Source organism: Dunckerocampus dactyliophorus, chromosome 20, assembly GCF_027744805.1.
Source record: "Dunckerocampus dactyliophorus isolate RoL2022-P2 chromosome 20, RoL_Ddac_1.1, whole genome shotgun sequence".
NCBI lineage: Eukaryota > Metazoa > Chordata > Actinopteri > Syngnathiformes > Syngnathidae > Dunckerocampus > Dunckerocampus dactyliophorus.
In genome coordinates this window covers 1,069,586-1,089,940 of record NC_072838.1, presented here as the reverse complement: position 1 = coordinate 1,089,940, position 20,355 = coordinate 1,069,586, and the positions used below count along the sequence as shown (strand labels likewise).

Sequence of the window (20,355 nt, the reverse complement as noted above, 5' to 3'; positions counted from 1 at the left end):
GTGCTGGAGAGAAGGGTACGACCGTTAGTCGAACCTCGGCTACAGGAGGTGCAATGTGGTTTTTGTCCTGGTTGCGGAACACTGGACCAGCTCTACACCCTTGCAAGGGTACTGGAGGGTACTTGGGAGTTTGCCCAACCGGTTTACATGTGCTTTGTGGACCTGGAAAAGGCATTCGACCGTGTCCCTCGCGGTGTCCTGTCGGGGGTGCTCCGGGAGTATGTGATTGTTGGCGCGCTACTACGTGCCATTCAGTCCTTGTACAATCGGAGCAGGATCCTGGTTCGCATTGCCAGCAGTAAGTCAAGCCTGTTTCCGGTGAACGTTGGCCTCCGCCAAGGCCTCCCTTTGTCACCGATTCTGTTCATAATTTTCATGGACAGAATTTCTAGGCGCAGCCAAGGTGTCGAGGGAGTCCAGTTCGGGGGCCTTAGGATCTCGTCTCTGCTATTTGCGGACGGAGTGGTCCTGATGGCCTCATCGGGCTGTGACCTGCAGTGTTTACTGGGACGGTTTGCATCTGAATGTGAAGCTTCTGGGATGAGACTCAGCACCTCCAAATCTGAGGCCATGGTTCTCAGTCGGAAAAGGGTGGATTGTTCCCTCCGGGTTGGGAATGAGGTCCTGCCCCAGGTGGAGGAGTTCAAGTATCTCGGGGTCTTGTTCTCAAGTGAGGGAAGGTTGGAGCGTGAGGTCGATAAGCGGATCGGCGCAGCGTCTGCAGTAATGCGGTCGCTGTACCGGACCTTCGTGGTGAAGAGAGAGCTGAGTCGGAAGGCAAAGCTCTCAATTTACCGTTCGATCTATGTTCCCACCCTCACCTATGGTCATTGGGTTGTGACCGAAAGAACGAGATCACGGATACAAGCGGCAGAAATGAGTTTTCTTCTTAGGGTGGCGGGACGCACCCTAAGAGATAGTGTGAGGAGCTCGGTCATCCGGGAGGAGCTCAGAGTAGAGCCGCTGCTCCTTCACATAGAGAGGAGCCAGCTGAGGTGGCTAGTCCGGACGCCTCCCGGAAGCCTCCCTGGTGACGTGTTTCGGGCATGCCCAACCGGGAGAAGGCCCCGGGGAAGACCTAGGACACGCTGGAGGGATTATGTCTCACAGCTGGCCTGGGAACGCCTTGGTGTCCTCCAGGTGGAGCTGGAGGAGGTAGTCGGGGACCGGGAAGTCTGGGCTTCCCTACTAAGACTGCTGCCCCTGCGACCCAGACCAGGATTAGCGGAGGAAAATGGAATGGAATGGAATAGATGTAAGTGTAGTCCATGCACACCTGGAGGTAAGAAGGACCGGAACAAATGAGGATTTGTTGATTAGTCCTAATGAAATATGATGACATGACTACTAGCACATCACTACTACCAGGAGAACCAGAGTATAGGAGGGAGGAAGCCACCTGCTGTGGCCCAGCAAGGTGCACTGTATTTGGGCACACGCTCCGAGCAGCCGGTGCGACACCACGGAGGTCTCTTGCAAATCTTTTGCACTTTTCAAACACCTTCAGGTGGCTGATAATCTTTTTTGTGTGCTCAATGTGGGGTTTGGTTCCCCTCGTCACAGAGCATTTGGTACAACTACCACGCAAAATGTCTCTGAAACAGTGAATGGTTGTGTTTAAGTGAGCTCAGGGGAAGTTTTATTTTTTTTATCGGTTATCTGAGCTATTTTTAATGTTATTGGATTTATCGGTATGTCCTCATAATTTCCTCATATCTGCCCCATAATTATCATCTGACAATTATTGTGCACCCCTATTATTATTATGATTATTACTTGAATTATAACATTGTGGCTAGGTTTGCAAGGGGATTTTTTTTTATTTATTAGTGAGTTAGGGCAGGTTGTAATGATTGTAATTATTTACCACTATGAATTCCTTTTTTTCAAAGTGGTGTACCCCGCCTCTCGCCCGAAGTCAGCTGGGATAGGCTCCAGCATGCCCCCGCAACCCTAATGAGGATGAAGCGGTATAGAAAATGGATGGATGGATGGATGGATGGATGGATGGAATTCCTTTTTTTCAAAGTGTCAAAGTTGTCCAGTGAAAGCAGTTTGCTTGTCTGAGTTGAGAGGCCCGAGTAGAGGTTTCAAATACCAGTCACTCAGGCTCTCCAACATGATGCTCATGATGTGTTTTGGGTTGCATGACTCGTACATGTGGTGCCATAACGTACGTGTGTGCGTGCCAGGGGTGTCGCCCTACATATGAGCGTGTGTGTGCATGTGTGTGAGAGTGAGATAAGGAGTGTTTCAGTGAAACTCTCAAAGGCTGAAAATATTGACAAGTCTAGACATGCAACATAGAGAGTGGAAGTGCAACAAGGACACACACACACACACATGCAGTGTTCCAGACAATCAGACAGGGCATGGAGGGCAGTCCCAGCGTGATGTGAATGTGTTTCATCACCGTGCTGACTAAAAAGGAGCGCCGGTATTGCTGGCGTGTTGTCATGGATACGCTGTTTCCACTGGAAGAATTAGCACAGTGAAAGCCTGAGCTGATTACCCAAGCACGCCGTTATTGCTCCCTCCCTCGCACATCCCTCGCACAGCTGCCAGCAAGCCACCCACCTTTGTAGCGTTGTAGCCTTGCCTCCGCCATGCATTATAAAAAATACAAAAATTTAAAAAAGAAAAGTAAATGCCCACAAATAAATACGCAAAAGGCGGCGGAGGCCCCCACGGCTGAGATTCCTCCTAAATCTAAATATAGCACTGCAGGAAGTCAGCACCATTACTACCTCACCTCAAAGAGTCGGCACAGCCTCCAAAAAACTCTCCGAGATTCCTCCACACTTTTCCCCATGTCAGCAGATATTTTTTTTGTGCATAGGACAGATTTTAGCTCGGATCACTTTAGAAAGTGTTTAGTAGGGGTGTCATGAGACACTGTTTACCACCTTCTAAATACACTTCTTAACATGATTAGAGCCCTCCAGACATGAAATAACACTCCTATAGTCACCTTTACACTCCTATTACCCAATATAGTAGACATAATAAGAGAAAATAAGACATAGAAGAAAAAAACACTTTACTACCTTTTAATTATGCTTTTTAACACGATTAGACTCCTCTAGACATAAAATAACACCCCTACAGTCACCTTTTCACTCCTAATACCCAATATACCAAATCATGACATCACATGTGAAGTGGGCGTTATCTTAGAGATGCAAACAGACGTTCTAAATACAACTTTATTTGCAAGATTTTTGCTCACCATGTCCTCTTTTCGAAGTAAGCAATAGGGAGTATAAAGGTGACTAAAGTGGTGTTATTTCACATCTAGAGGGCTCTAATAATGTTAAAAGCACATTTAGAAGGTTGTAAAGGGGCTTTCTATGTCTTATATGTTTTATGTCATTATCTTCTCTTATTATGTCTACTATATTGGGTAATAGGAGTGTTAAGGAGACTATAGGGGTGTTGTTTCACATTTAGAGGGTACTAATAATGTTAAAAAGCACATTTAGAAGGCCGTAAAGAGGCTTTCTATGTCGTATGTGTTTTATTTTCTCTTATTATGTTTACTATATTAGGTAATAGGGGTGTAAAGGTGACTGTGGGGTGTTATTTCATGTCTAGAGGGCTCACATAATGTTAAAAAGTGTATTTAGAAGGTGGTCACCAGGTTTTACTACAAAAATATTCCATTTATAAATAAGGATTCCTACTTTACAGAAACTCACTTATCACAGTCGGGTCAGAAGTCATTCTTTCTATCTGCAGTCCGCAGCAGCACTGACTCGGACAAACATAATGACCGCTCCCTTTTCCCCCCTCTCCCCTCTCTCCCCTCTCTCCCTGTCCATGCAAACACAGTGTGGACCAACGTGGAGCCTCGCTCTGTGCCAGTGTTCCCCTGGCACTCGCTCGTCCCTTTCCTGGAGCCCAGCCAATCAGGAGCGGCCGCCCAGCCCGCTGACGGCCAGCAGTTTGTCAATCAGAGCCCAGGTAAAACAATTACGGCGTTTAAATAACATAACCCCACTCCTTTTTTAGTAAGCTTGTGTTACGTTGTCATTCAGCACAGTAATAATGTCATGGATTGCAGCTAGGGAGTATTCGTGTGCAGATTTTATCAAGCAGTGCTTGTGCGTGTAACAGGACGTCCCACACCGGCAGCCAAAAGTACACATGCTGTGCAAACTGCCGCCCATGTCAGCATGTTCCAAAACATTGCAACTCAGCACAGTTGGCATTCACACTTCTTGTTTATTCACAGAAAATGACAACCTGTAGTACCACTTGATTCCTCTGGGGGGGCCCAGTGAGTCTTTCACTGACTTGTGTTTGCTTTCAGAGCCTCGATGTGGCGTGGCCCTGGTAAGCGACGGGCGCCCTCGCCCACCAGACTCGGACAGGGGATCCCCGTCACGCCCACCTCTCGCCAATGACAACCCTCACATGGAGAGGGGCGGGGCCGACAGCGAGACGGAGAGTGACATAGATGACCCGTGAGTACAAAACGCCAGACGTTGTTGAGTCAACTCATGCTAGTTGGTGACCCTGGACTCATGAATGAAGGCATGCAGCTGCCAGTAATTACATGTCCATAAAAATGTCCTTTTTGATACCCCTAACACACAGGTGTCAAACTCAAGGCCCGGGAGCCAGATTTGGCCTGCCATATAGTTTTATGTGGCCCGCAAAAGCCTGGAAATATTGCATGTCAAAAAGAAATTATTTTTTTTATTGTTTTAGTTGTATAATTGTGTTTTATATATATTTTATTACATAAATTAAAAAAAAAGCTTTTTAAAAAAATTCCAAAGGACACTTAAATGTGTTGTGCATGTAATTGGAGGTTTTTTTTATTGTTTTGTTGTCAGAGCCTTTTTAAAATGAGTGATACAATACTTGTATACTAAAATGTCTGCTTGGCACCTTGACTACTGATTTCAAGTCAGTGAATTAATAATAAACATAAATAACATATGTCTAATAATATCATGACGCAATTATTTATATTTTTTTCGTCTGAGTTTGACATCCCTGCCCAAACACAATCCAACTACAGATCATCAAACCAAGCGCCTCACTCACTCACTCACTCACTCACTCACTCACTCACTCACTCACGATGCAACCAAAAATAACACAACCAGCAAATGTGGACTATGCGGGTACACACTAATATAATATACATGAAAAGCAATACTATTTTATACTCATTTATTATCCACAAGGCATGCTGGGTAACTTCCTGTTGTGGAAGCAGGCGCGTGGCTTCTCAGCATGCTTTGCAGTAAGCAGTGAGACTCTGGCATCATATCATCACCCATGTCCTTGTGTTGCAACAATACAACTGACAGTGCTTGACTTACTTTTCCACTTGACAGTTGATTTGTCTTAGTTAACATTTTGTGGTGGTGACAGTTTGACACTGGAACAGAGCGTTCCCATTCTGCGCTGGGAAAAGAGGAAACCCGGCGTAGTGATATGGAGTTGTGTTTGTAGCCATGTAGCTTCATTAATTAAACTTGTGTTTGTAAGTACCACTTACACTTCCCGCTACGCTCACAGCGTGCTGTAAAAGCCACTGAAACGGCGCGATGCGGCGTGTTGTCTGCAAACAGTTGTACAGCCTCTGCTCTCTCACTCGCCGCGCTCTTCATCGTCTGCCTCTTGTTTTTGCTCTTTCACGCTGACTCAGACAGCCTGTCTGGCTCGTAGAGTGTTGGTTTTGTTTTCTAAAGAAATGTCTCAGGGTCGCCGCACTCTCGAAAGGCCGCCGCCGCCTGAATGAAAGCCTCCTGACTCCAGACGGCGAGATAACAGGAATGCAAAGTCCACATGTTTGCCCTGTTTAGCATTAGCATGCTGTTGGACATGTTAGCACAGCGATGACTCAATGCGTGCGTGTTGACTCAACAAGGCGTTACCACGACTGCAGACAAGCACGCACGGTAAAGTACACTCTTCAGGGCCACAACACAGGGCTGCCCGTTACGTCCATCACGAGCTACTGCTCGATGGTGAAGGTAGTGTGGGTCGATCGCATGTACGTCACTTTGCAAATGTTGGATGACATCAGTCAGCTAACATTACGCTCCCTTCCTCATTGGCTCTTGCTCCCCTGCGGCAAAGATGAAGTGGTAAACAGACGTCTCAAACTACACACAGATGATGAGATGCAACTTTCATCTTTATTATTCTGATTCCGGATAAACTGGTAAGTTGCCCGTATCTATTATGCGTTCACTTGTAGCGGCGAGTTATGTCGGAAAAAAGTCACTTGTTTGATGGCTTTGCTTCACGCCCTGAACTCCACTATGGAAATGAGTGTTTCTACTTATTTATGTCTTATTTTCTCTTATTATGTCTACTACATTGGATAATAGGAGTGAAAAGGTGACAATAGGGGGGTTGTGTTATGTCTACTGTAGAGGGCTTTAATAATGTTAAGAAGTGTATTTAGTAGGTGGTAAACAGGTTATCAATGTCTTATATGTCTTTTTTCCTCTTATTTGTATTTGCATTTTTACTTCGTATTATTTCTTGTTTTACTAGTTTGTGCAGCACTGTGGAAAGTGTTGATCAGATGTGCTATGCAAATGAAGTGGATTGGATTGACCTGGTTGCCAGCCAACTGCAGGGCTGTTCCATACATAAATACTCATATTTGTACTGTAAATCTAGTAAACAGTATATATTTATAGTATGAGGTAGATATTTGGGGTCATTTTAAAAGTAGCTCGCAGGCTGAAACAGTGTGAGCACCCCTGATCTAGTTCAACCAACAGTTTAGATCATGGTGCCAAATGTGACCTTAACATTCTAATCCAAACGATTTTGCACCGCAGCTTCTCCCCTGGTGTGGCCGCCAGTGATCCGGCGCCCTCGTCTGGCCCTGCGAAGAGACGCACGCAGTCCCTCAGCGCCCTGCCCAAGGACGGAGACAGGAAGGTCAGTCCCACCTGAAGATGCACAAAAAAGCAAAACCATGATGAACTCACAAGTCTGTGCATTTGGCTCCTTTGACTTCCTCCAGAGGGAGAAAGACCACATCCGTCGTCCCATGAACGCCTTCATGATCTTCAGCAAGCGCCACCGAGCCCTGGTACACCAGCGACATCCCAACCAGGACAACAGAACGGTCAGCAAGATCCTGGGGGAGTGGTGGTACGCCCTGGGACCCAACGAGAAACAGCAGTACCACGATTTAGCCTTCCAGGTACGACTCCTTCTTTGTTTTGGATTTATTTCCATCTGTTAGCCAGTGCAGCCCAAAGTAGTGTTACTTAGTAGTGTCTAAGCTTCAGCTTGAGACGTGCTTCCAGGTGAAGGAGGCCCACTTTCGAGCTCATCCAGACTGGAAGTGGTGCAACAAGGACAGAAGGAAGTCTCTGTCTGATGGCCGAGGGGCCGCCAAGGAGCCGCGGGAGAGGAGCATGTCCGAAAGTATAGGTGTGTGTGTGTGTTGCATTGACATGATGATGCAAATGACTGACAACATCAAAGTATTTTCACGACCATAAAGCGCACCATATTAAAAGGCGCAGTCTCAGCTACAGGTGCTATTTTTGTATTCAACACATACACAAGGCGCACCGTGCTATTGGGCGCAGGTATGCATGGTAACACATACTGAAATTAACAAGACCACTTGAAATCAGGATGGTCATCACTCAACACAACAGTCTCAGTCATGGTGCACAACTAAAAACATCACACAGCAACGCAAACACAGACAAGACATTACCTCTATTTTTACAGAACAATAACTAACAACTTTGTAGCTCAAACATGTAACTTTAAGAGTATTTGTACCAAAACACAACTGCAGAGCACGCTGGGGAACAGGAAGTGCTCCCCAGCGACGCACCAAAACACTACCGCAAAGCACGCCGGGGATCGACGCGACAGTACGCTAGCATGCATGCTATTGTATGTTTTTAAAAAGCCAGCGAGAGCAAAACTGAGTTGGGTTGTACTTTATTGAAGTATTTAACAATGTTAGCCCAAGCATCCACAATCCATTAGTGAAGCTGTGTTCGCTAGCTGTCATCCATCACTCCCACGCCGCTCGCAACTTCACTTTAAACGCCGTGTTTACATCCATTCACAAATTGTGGCGAAACTAGCACGGCGCTGCATTCCAGTGTTCGCTAGCTGTCATCTATCGCTCCCACGGCGCTCGCAATGTAACTTTAAACGCCGTGTTTACACCGATGTCCAGCGGTTGGAGTTCCCTCGTCAAGCCTCCCGGAATGATGTTAAGCTCCAGGTTCATTTGTGGTGACGCGTGTGGAAAAACATCCGGTTTCTTTCCGTACACGTCACTCAGCCATTTTCTTCTTCCAGCCGCTTTGGTCCGGCTGGAAACTTTTCTTTAGGCAGCGTCAGCGTCGACCACAGGTAGCAGTTTCTGTCCATTACCATGGCAACCAAGCACAACAGTAAAAGCCGACTTCTCGTGTCGCGTTGTGTGTATCGCTACCGTGCTGGTCTTCTCTGCAGTGTGCTTCACCAGGATGTGGAAAGTGAGCGGCACGTCGTCCATGTTGGTGATGTGGTTGGATGGATAGATGGCGCCATTTCATAATAAAAATATACTTATGTAACTACTGGGGCGTGCCTTTCGCGTCCTCAGTCACGTCCACCTTTCCTTTCCTCTATACAAGCAGCGTGTCGGCAGGCTCCCAGTCAGTCCAGCGGAGCGCTCATAAAAGTCATGCAGCAACACTTACAGATTTTGGAACTCGGTACACACATACGGCGCTTCGCATTATAAGGCGCCCCGCCCATTTTGGAGAAAATTTAAGACTTTTAAGTGCGCCTTGTGGTCGTGAAAATACGGTAAGTCAAAAATGGGCTTCCCCCAAATGGGACATATACAGTTGTCCACAATGTCCTGTGAAGATGACAAAAACAGTTTCAGGACTCTCTCCAACCTCTGGTTGATAGCTTCATGGATTACGTCCACACCTCTTTTGTTATTGTCCCTTGTCATATTGTACAAATAAAATTAATTCATTCTTAATGGGAAACATGAGTACAATCATCCCTCGATTATTGCGGATTCGGTAATTGGTTCCAGACCTGACTGCTATAAGTGCATTTTCACAAAATAGGATTCCTTATTAATAAATGGAATATTTTCATAGTTATGGCATAGAAAACTCTTTTACGATCTTCTAAATAGGGTTTTGAACATGATTAGAGCCCTCTAGGCATGAAATAACACCCCTATAGTCACCTTTACACTCCTATTACCCAATATAGTAGACATAATCAGAGAAAATAAGATACAGTCAAACCTATAGCAGCCACTAAAGGGAAACGGCAAAAGTGGCCGTTATAGACAGGTTGGCGGCCATTTTGAATTTGTGCATGCACATATTGACATGTCTGTGTTTAGAAACTTGTTGTGTTTGCAGATACATATAATTATACTGTTACATGTTGACCAGTAGAGGGCACTGTGGGACTGCGGATAAAAGTTGTAAAGAACTACTAGGTTAATAAACCGCTGTTAATAAAGCCATTAAAGTGCATCGGCGACGTGAGTCTCTCCTTCCCCACAACAAGCGGCATTACAGTATTGACCAGTGCACACCAGGAAATAAACGGTGTCGCTGTCTGCAACAAGCTCCAAAGAAGACAGCTTTTTTATGTGGAACAACTGACAGTTTGTGTGGATCTTGTGAATGATTGTGACTGAGCTAGGACTCAGTAATTAAAGTCTACACACGACGGCTTCATTGATTAAAAAACGAAACTTTTTCGTGCATGAAGCTTCTGCTTGAGTCGGCATTTTGGCCGCTATATGCGGTCAGATATTGACCAAGGGAGACAAAATGGGTGGCCGCTATACACAGGGTCTATAACACACAAATTTTCTGCGGGGGATTTTTCAGTGGCCGCTATAGGCAGGTGGCCGTTCTATACAGGTGGCCGCTAAGACAGGTTTGACTGTATATATGATATAAAAAACCTGTTTACCACCTTCTAAATACGCTTTTTTTACATGATTAGAGCCCTCTAGACATGAAATAACACTCCTATAGTCACCTTTACACTCCTATTACCCAATATAGTAGACATAATAAGAGAAAATAAGATATATATATGATATAGAAAACCTGTTTACCACCTTCTAAATACACTTTTTAACATTATTAGAGCCCTCTAGACATTAAATAACACTCCTATAGTCACCTTTACACTCCTATTACCCAGTAGAGTAGAGATAATAAGAGACAATAAGACATAGAAACCCTGTTTACCACCTTCTAAATACAGCCTCTCGAGGCAAATGTTGCAGATTTGCGACAACTAAATGCTAATCCCCGAATTAATCCACATTCATATTTTATGAGCCCTTTTTTACTCAAAAGTACCACGTTGTGCATGAGCAACAAACAGTTTCCCCAATAGCTCACTAGATGGCGGGTTTTCTCACTTTCAACATGTCTTTCTTCTTGGGTTCACATGAAAGGATTTTTCTAGACATCCATTTCATGTAAGTATTACTACCAATCACCTTTATTTTGAAACCAATACTGTATAAGATGAATCATGACAGTATAGAGATACAGTATATGCCAATTTGTAGATTTGATCTCCTCTGGGTTTTCCCCTAGGGGCAGCTCTATTTCATTGTTGCAGCTTTGCAATGTTTGGCCGGACTAGTACCAATGGATGCCACATGCTTTGTCTTCTAGTTTACCTATATTTTGAGCAACAGTCTATACTAGGGTTATTTTCCTATCACCAGTGTTTACTTATTGATTTGAGTTGTCATTGAGGGTGCATCCTATGGAAAATGAAATAATTTGGAGTGAAGTTAAACACTGTCAGAGGCAGATTTGATCAAACGTAATGGCATAATGTGATGTTCATTTGACTGTTCAGTGAGCAAAACTGATATTCCCTAAATTCCATTGCACATATCATATTAGTATATATCTTTGTTGGACTGGAAGCTTTTTTAGTCAACTAGCTTACAGCATATTCTGGTTGCAGGTTTGTGGTGCGTTATGGCAGGCCGACAAAGATCTTATTCACTCAAGGAAGCCATTGAAATGATTTGCCTTCCTGATGGTGCTTTATCTGAGACAGAATTCATTTCAGACGATGAAATTGGTGATCCAGATTTTGTTGAACCTGCTGAAGCATACGAGTCTGACTTCAGCCTTGATGATGATGAGACACTGGGAGCAATAGCAATACCTAATCCAAACACACTTGATGTTGAAATTCATAACGTACATGCAGACAATTACACTGGGGTCCCAGATGATGATGAACCTCAGCCCGGCCCAGCTCCAGTAAACAAAGTTTTTTCTTGGAGGCAGAGGAAACCCCCAGCAGCTGACATAGACCCTTCATTCCAAGGACCTGCATTCTCACCTCCACCAGATGAAATACCAAGTCCAAAGTGGTATTTTGATCAGTTTATGGATGAATCCGTGTTTGAACTTATTTCTGACCAATCAAACCTGTATGCAGTTATGAAGAATGGCCCAGAACTAAAAACAACCCCTTCTGAAATGGAGCAATTCATTGGTTTACACATATTGATGACAGTAGTACCTATGCCATCATACCGCATGTACTGGCAGTGCAAAGTCCGTGCAAACTGTTTGAAAGTTGAACCGGAAGAAAACAACTCCATTGATGAGCAGATGATCCCCTTCAAAGGAAAAATTGGAATGAAACAATATATCAAGAACAAGCGAAAAAATGGGGAATCAAGGTCTTTACTCGTGCAGGTGTCACTGGACTAGTCTATGACTTTGAAGTATACACTGGAAAAGGGACCGTACCCAATGAGCGTGGACTTGGTGTTGCAGGTGAAGATGTGCTTCGTCTCGTATCAGATGTTCCGAAAGGACTAAACTACAAGTGGTTCTTCAACAACTGGTTCACTTCACCTGAACTCATTGTGGAACTGAAGAAAATGGGAATTCTATCAGTTGCTACCATCAATCAAAACCGTCTACGTGGATGTACCCTCAAAAGTGACAAGGAACTTTCAAAGGCTGGGCGTGGTGCATATGAAGTGAAATATGAAATGACAAGTGGGATGGCAATCGTGAAGTGGTATGATAACAAGGCAGTGTTACTGGCATCATCCTTCATGGCCCTGATCCTGTTGATAGATGCAGAAGGTGGTCAAAAGAGAAGAAGGAATGTGTGGAAGTGGACAGACCCCACATTGTCAAGGTGTACAATAACAACATGGGAGGAGTTTGCTGCACTCTATCGTATTGAACTCCGCCCACGTTGTTGGTATCTGCGCATCTTGTACTATTTGATTGACCTATCACTGGTCAATGGCTGGCTCCTCTACCGCCGTCATCTCACCCAGAAGCAGGAGAAGAAGTATATGCCGCTTCTTGACTTCCGCGCTCAAGTTGCAGATGCCCTCATCAAGGTTGGCAAACGGGCTAACTTGAACAGTCGGAAAAGAGGACGACCGTCATCGGAAGAGGCTCCAGAACGCAGTCAAGCTGCCACATCTTCACCTCCAGGTCAGAGGATCATTGCGCCATCAGTTGAGGTCAGACGAGACCGATTCGATCATTTTCCCATCCATGCTGATAAACGTGGATGATGCAGAGTGTGCAAGAATGGCTACACACAAATGGCCTGTCTGAAGTGCAAAGTACTTTTGTGCTTTACAAAGGACAAAAATTGTTTCTTGGACTACCACACGAAGAAGTGACCTTCAGACCTGGCCTTCTCAATTAGGATTTGAGATGTTGATATAGTATTATTGGTATTATATATCAATATTGTTTGATGTAGGGGATGAAAAGTTATTGTTATTGTTCCTAATCTATACCAAGTTGTTTTTGTTGTTATTCTTCCACTGTAAAGTACTTTGAAACATTGTTTTGAAATGTTCTATGCAAATAAAGTAAGTTTTCATACCATATTAAGTTTTTGGCGTTAATTTACCACACCAGGCCAATGTTGTAAACCTGCAACTTCTCAGAATACATTACATGTGAAGCTTTTGCTAAAAAAAAGTCTGAATTGTATACTACTACCCCATATGACAATTTTCCCCAAATATCAGATTTTTCCTGTTATAAAACTTAATTTGAGCCTCAGAGGGTTAAAAAAAAATACAATTTTACCCCTGTCCTGTCCAGCCTTTAAAGCAGATAGAATAGTAGATCTAAATGCCCTCAAGTGCTCAACAGATTTACTCTGCCAGGGAGAAGTGTGATATACACTTCCCCTGCTATACAGAATTTATTTGACTTTGATGCTTGTTATTAAGCAAATTTGGAGCGACCGGACCGGAGCAGGAGGGGACAGAGAAGAAGAGAAAAGAAAAACAAGACAAGAGACAAGAACAACAACAGCAGCAACAACAACAATTGTGACAACAAGAACAGAACAACAGAAACATACAGAACTACATCAGCAAATAAATGTCTGTGATGACTATAAAGACGAACAAGGACATAAGGACAAAGGACAAAACAATATCAACAACCACAATGACAACGCTGTCAATGACAGTCACACATAATAGTAGTCATGAAATGATGAACTATGATAGTGATCACAATGATAATACTGCATTGAAACATTCACACATAATAGTAGTCATGAAATGATGAACTATGATAGTGAACACAATGATAATACTGCATTGAAACAGTCACACATAATAGTAGTCATGAAATGATGAACTATGATAGTGAACACAATGATAATACTGCATTGAAACAGTCACACATAATAGTAGTCATGAAATGATGAACTATGATAGTGAACACAATGATAATACTGCATTGAAACAGTCACACATAATAGTAGTAATGAAATGATGAACTATGATGGTGAACAGAATGATAATTACTGTAATGCACATCATTGTACAAAAAACTATAGTCATACTGCTGATATCAGCGTCGCTGTAATAAAACCAACAACATAATAACACCCTGGTTAACTCAGTGAGTAATGTGGGGAAGTACGTATGTACTGTGAGTGTGCATATGTACAGGTATCTCTGTATGTGGGGAAGTCTTCATATATATAAAGGTGCAAGAATGTGTGGGCGTGTAATTGTCACTGAGAATGCATGAAAGGAAAGGGGCCGCCTTCATCTCCCAGAGAGCCCCGCCCCAAATAGCCAGGCCGAGCCCCCGCTGCCAGAAGGCCACCAGGCCCACAGGGGCAGGCAGCACAAAGATCAGTGCCCCAAGAGCCAGCCCAGAGAGCCCTCCCCCCTGGGAAGACCAGCAAGGGGCCACAGAGTGGTAATCCCAGCCAAAAATAGGGCACCAGCGGGCCGGAGGACAGCCAACCCCTGAGACCAGCGAGAGATCACACCCCACAAAGGCAGACAAGTACCGGGGGCCACAAAACCGGCAGGCCAGAGACGCCCCCACAACCGGAAAGAAGCCCGCCCGCGCCGAAAGCGAACCACCACACCGCGCCAGCCGACACCCGCGTGGCAGCAAACCCCGGAGAACGAGCGGGAGCGCCGCACCCCAAGCCGCAGGGAGGCCAAGCACCAGAGCCGAGAAGGCGAGACCAGCAGCAGACCAGCCGACGGACCCCACCAGCCACCAGAAGCCAGACCAGCCACATGCCACCAGAGCTGACGGTGCAGCACTCGCGCACCAGAGCCCCACCCCCGACAAGCCCGCAGACAGACCGGGGCAGGCGAAGACACAGACAACGGCCCAGCAGAGCACAAAGAGCAGCGGCGACAAACGCAAGAGCGCCCGGCAGAGCACAACCCCCCCAGCAGGCCCGGCCTGTTTTGGCATGACTACTATTTGGATGAAAAATATACCGAACCAAGTCGATGATCTACCTTGAGAAGCGTTTGTTTGCTCTGTTTTAGCGGAGAGGTATCACCCTGATGGTGTCACGTCCGTAAATGAAACTGACCAGCGAGCGCTAGCTTGTCATGGCACCTTTTAAATATGGTTTTTAACATTATTTGAGCCCCGTAGACATGAAATAACACCCCTATGGTCACCTTTATAATCCTATTACCCAATATAGTAGACATAATAACACAAACTAATGCATATAAGTGTCCTTACCGCCTCCATCACTGTTTGGTACGGTAACTGTACAACACGTGATAGGAAGGCACTCCAGCGGGTGATCAAGACCTCACAGAACATTGTTGGGGCAGCCCTCCCCTCACTGCAAGACATTTATAAAACTAGAGTCCTACGAAGAACACACAACCTCATCAAGGACAGCACACATCCACAACACTCATTATTCACACTCCTACCGTCAGGCAGACGCTACAGGAGTTTGAAGTCCAGGACCACAAGGCTGGCAAACAGCTTTTACCCACAGGCCATCAGGCTTCTCAACGAAGCACTCACACACGCCGCACGCAACACACGCACACACTCATAGCACTTTATTTATTTATTTATTTATTTATTTATTTATTTATTTATTTATTTATTTGTATTATTTATCTGTATTAATGTCTCTTCTGTTGTTGTTGCTTAATTTATGTTTCTTATGTTCTTATTCTTTCTTGTGTTTTCTTTCTTTTCTTGGGAGAATGAACAGAATAAGAATTTCATTGCATAGCAGAACCACCAGTTTTACTGTGCACATGACAATAAAACTCTTGCATCTTGAATCTTGAATATAAGACATAGAAAATCTGTTTAGCACCTTTTAAATATGTTTTTTAACATTATCAGAGCCCTCTAGACATGAAATAACACCCCCAAGCGTGACATGGTGCATTTCCAAACACACAGTGTATCTTTGGTGTATGATCTGCCATATTGGCTCAGATTCTCTTTTGTCTCTCCAGACACTCATTTGGAGTCTCAGGCGCTGGAGGGCAAGTTGGGAAGCTCGGGATGGACGGGCGGAGCAGACCTCCAGGGGGGGCCCTTTGGTGGGCAGCACCCCCGTCCCAGAGCGTTTTCCCAGAGCGCCGTGCACACCCTGGAGCAGAGAGAAGGCGAAGGAGACCACGAGAAGGTAAAGTATTGTTAAGTCTGCAGCTTGAAGGCAGCCGATGCACTCTGGGGAATGTGTGTGTGGTTATCTTTCTGTGAGAACAAAGCAACACAACTGTGTGCGTGTGTGCGAGTGTTTGTCCTTCACACCACTAAAACAGCTTCTTTGTGTGAGAGTTGTTGAGGCAGATAACTCCCGGGGATATCAGCCTCCAACTTAAAACATCTCGCTGTCTGCTTTTGAATGCCTTTGAAGGTGTCAGACACTGAAGCCACTTTTGTCTTGACGTTCACGCCAGTGTGTGTGCTCCTCAAATACACAGCAAGCATTACATACATCCCTCGCCTACGATACCAACTATTAGAGGAGCAAACATTCTTTAACACACACTGCAAGAAAAGTAGATCCTGAAATATTGATACTTCCGATACCAGCTTTTCATGCTCTGACATGGATTGTTAAATCAAAATATTGATATTTTTGATGCTTCAGTCATTTGAGGTGATTGATGAGCGATGGTAAACGGAGCATGTGTGAATTGTGAATAAACTTTTCATTCTCAAAGAAGTTCTTAATACACTAAGTCCCCAACCAACGAACACAATTGGATCCAGACGACCGTTCTTAAGTAGGGGAAAAGGTAACATTACCAATGATATAGGTACTACATGTACGTGTATACATATACAGTATATGTGCATGTATGTAAATATGAGTTTGGATGCAGTAGTAATATTAAACCAGGATAATGAATGAAAAAAACAATAATAAAAGTGATATAATAATACGTAATTATAAATGTTATTTACCTTTGAAGAGGAATCGTTGTGGTGGTGGAGGAGGAGTTATTGAAAAAAAGGACAAATGGTGGTGGTGGTTAGACTCTTCTAAAAGAGGTAGTGTTCTGTGGGTGGTGTAGAATTAAGCAGGCCTATTAACTCTTCATAAACTTTAATCACACGCTCTGTCCGGGTTGTATCAGTGCAATTGATTATTTATTTGAATGGTTTTATTGTTTCGCTCATTTTTTTTTATTGTTTAAAATACCATTTTCACATATTTTGGCCTCTTTTTTTCTCTTGTTGTATATTAGCTTGGCTATATTGTAAATCACCCCAGGGTTTAACACTGATTATAAAATTATTATTTTATTGTAATTAATAATTTATCAAATAAATAACTTAATTTGACAATTCTTTTATTTATAGTTAATTTACTAAATAAAAATTACTTAATTGAATTATTAATTTATTGTTTTTATTTTAATGGAGAATTTATTAAATAAATAAATAAGTTACTTATGTTGAATGATTAAATGATTTTATTTAAATTAATTTATGAAATTTAAAAATTACTTATTTAATTAATGCGTCTTTGTAGGCTCTCAGTCATACAGGAGTTGTCCATCGAGGGAAAGGCTTCTTGAGACGTCATCTGTACTTCTGTAAAGAAGGTGTCGGACGTTTCGCTCCTCATCCGAAGAGCTTCGTCAGCGAACTAATAAGTGCTGGTAGCCTAGGCCTTAAATACAGTAAGAGTGGGCGGAATTGGTGTGCTTTGGTAGCTTTAAGGTGTAGAGACACCTTAAAGCTACCAATCACTCTTTTCAGGACAGCCAGGTAAAGATTTTGGCCAAAGAAAACAGATGGTTTGAAAGAGGAGTAAAGGAAGCTATTTTTGTCAAACAACAGAACCCATCATTGAATCGGAATGGTGGTTTGAGGTTTAATTTGGACCCTGTGTTCAGCAGGTTACTGAGACCAAAACCCACAGCTCTTAGTCTTGCAAATGAGGTGGAGCCAGGGCCGAGCCAGAACAATAGATGCTAACGAGCCAGTATCAGAGTCGTTCATACCCAACTCAGGGAGCTACACTTCCCTTTTATCGGAGGTGCTAATAACAGGATAGGATTATACCACTACTCCGCCCAGGCTTAGTGTAAGGAACCAATAGGAGGAGGGTGTTGGCACACCAATTCCGCCCACTCTTACTGTATTTAAGGCCTAGGCTACCAGCACTTATTAGTTCGCTGACGAAGCTCTTCGGATGAGGAGCGAAACGTCCGACACCTTCTTCACAGAAGTACAGATGACGTCTCAAGAAGCCTTTCCCTTGGTTATTAAATTAATTATTAAATTGTTAAATAATTTTAATCAAATAAATCAATTACTTAAATTTATTCTAAATTAATTTTATTTGAATTAATAATTTAGTAAATAAATTACTTTAATTATTTATTAAATTATCTTATTTTAATTAATAATTTATTAAAGACATAAAGTGCTTACATTTATTATTGAATTATTTTGTTATTTTAATTTAACTAATTGATTAAATAGATACATTACTTAAATTAATTATTTCATTATTGTTTTTATTTTCAGTAATAATTTATTAAATAAATAAAATGCAAAAAAAATCATTGTTTTATTTGAAGGAATAATTTATTTAGTTACTAAATTTACCAGACATTAGGTGAATTTGCACAAGGTATCGGTCTCGGATCGGTATTGCCGATACCAGCCTGAATTTTACTCCGTAACGGATCGAGCGCTCGTTGCATCAATTTGTGTGACAATAAACAATTGAGAACACGTGCACACGTGACTGGGTTAGATTAAAAAAGTCATTTAGTTCAAATGAATGTGAACATCCCCCCCGTCTGATCTGTCTTTTGCTCCACATCAGGAGGAGGAAGCAAGCTTTTTCCAAAACCAGCCTCTGCCACACGGCCCACACCAGGGCGGCGTCAGCGAGGACGTCACCAGCGATGAGGAGCGCATGGTCATCTGTGAGGAGGAGGGGGACGATGATGTCATGGGTGAGTGTCCACGTTTGGGGAATTCCAGTCTAGGTTCAAATCAAATCAAATCAAGCGGCATCTTTTTCAATAAAACATTTGTGACACGTGTGCCGTCCCTCCAGAGGATTCGTGTCCCGAAGGCTACATTGACCTCAAATGTAAGGAGAGGGTGACGGACAGCGATGAAGATGAACCTGATGGGCAGGTGCTCCTCGTGCTGCATGCTAACGTGTGCCGACCTTATGGAAATATTCGACTTCATCTTTTCATCTCCATCTTTTCCTCCAGCATGGCTTCCAGCCACTCTCTAGCTCCTCCCTCCCCTGCCCCTCGCCTCCCACCCCCCACGCCGACTCCACTCCAGGTAAAGGGAAGGCAGGAGGAGGAGGAGGAGGTGGTGCTGATGAAGACTGTGAGAGGAAGAGAAAGAAGGAAGCAGGAGAGGAGGTGGGAGGTGAAGGTGGAGTCGGAGGGGGCGGACAGGGTATCACCTTCCTGCCTATCGCGGCTAGCACGCAACCCCCACAGGGTGTGACCCAGTTCCTCAGCGCCACCAGCGCCGTGGTGACCAACGTGGTGCGACCCATTGCCAGCACGCCCGTGGAGGGTTCCGTCACCCTCAGCTCCCCTCCTCACGACAAGACAGCGACGCTCCTCATTGGAGGAGGCCAGCAGCTGCCAATTGCCGCGGGGGGTGGGTACCTGTCCTCAACCTCCTCCCCCACCTTGGCGGGCAGCAGCGTGGTAACTAGCCTCGTTTTGGGAGGCTCCTTGACACCCCCCCAGCCCTTGAAGCTTCAGCCCCCCCTAGCTGTAATAAGACCCGCCGCCACCACCTCTCCCCTTGCTTTCCCCCCTGTTGGTCCCAAGCCGCTAGCGCAGGTCCAGTACATCCTGCCCGCCCAAAGCCCTTCTCCGCCTCAGCTCACCCACCAGCAAATGCTCTCAGTGCCCACTGACGCCCCCTTGGCCAATGGCACACACTTGGGAGCGGGAGCTACAGCTACGTCAGGATGCAGAGGTGAGACCAGATTGACCCCGACTAATTAAAAGAAAACATTACGTTGTTGTTACACCAACCGATAGATGCGCTGCCACCCACCGGTGCCTGAGTCACTCTATGCACTCGCATCCTCCCACTTTGTTTATCAGGGCCTGAAAGGCCCCTGCGTCCCATGTCAACGTCCCCCGCCCACCTGTGGCTGCCTTTTCGACTTCATGGACGTCTCGTCTCCTCCTTTCAGTTCAAAGCCAGCTGCAGAGCAAGATGCTGGTTCCCATGGCAACTGTCAGAGCGGGGTCCACGCCTCCGCATCCTCCCATCTCCTTGGTGGCCCCGCCTCTTCCTGTGCAAAACAGCCCCCCCACAGGAAACAAGGTGGGAGTTTTGCCCACGACGAGGCCACGGTGTAACCCAGCATGGATTTGATTTCTTTCTGTTGTCCTGCACAGATCATTCAGATTGCTCCCATGCCCGTGGTCCAGACCAACGTACACACGGCAGCAGTGCACCATGGGAGCCCCTTTCCTGTTTCCATGGCGACGATGATGGCTCCCGCTGCACCTGCGCCCCCACAGACCGTTCTTCTGACCTCTCCGCCCACCAGGTGAAGAAC

At 44.7% G+C, this 20,355-nt stretch overlaps 1 protein-coding gene across 1 annotated transcript in view; it reads left to right on the top strand.

Moving 5' to 3' along the window:
• Positions 1-20,355, top strand: part of LOC129173189 (glycogen synthase kinase-3 beta-like) — a 79,013-nt gene that overhangs the window by 32,184 nt on the left and 26,474 nt on the right. Inside the window, exons 4-14 of the mRNA XM_054763874.1 lie at positions 3,832-3,963; positions 4,313-4,466; positions 6,816-6,918; positions 7,004-7,186; positions 7,293-7,419; positions 15,785-15,957; positions 18,625-18,757; positions 18,862-18,944; positions 19,028-19,760; positions 19,984-20,117; positions 20,192-20,346. Of these exons, the coding sequence (XP_054619849.1) occupies positions 3,832-3,963; positions 4,313-4,466; positions 6,816-6,918; positions 7,004-7,186; positions 7,293-7,419; positions 15,785-15,957; positions 18,625-18,757; positions 18,862-18,944; positions 19,028-19,760; positions 19,984-20,117; positions 20,192-20,346 (2,110 nt within the window). The remainder of the gene's footprint in view (positions 1-3,831; positions 3,964-4,312; positions 4,467-6,815; positions 6,919-7,003; positions 7,187-7,292; positions 7,420-15,784; positions 15,958-18,624; positions 18,758-18,861; positions 18,945-19,027; positions 19,761-19,983; positions 20,118-20,191; positions 20,347-20,355) is intronic.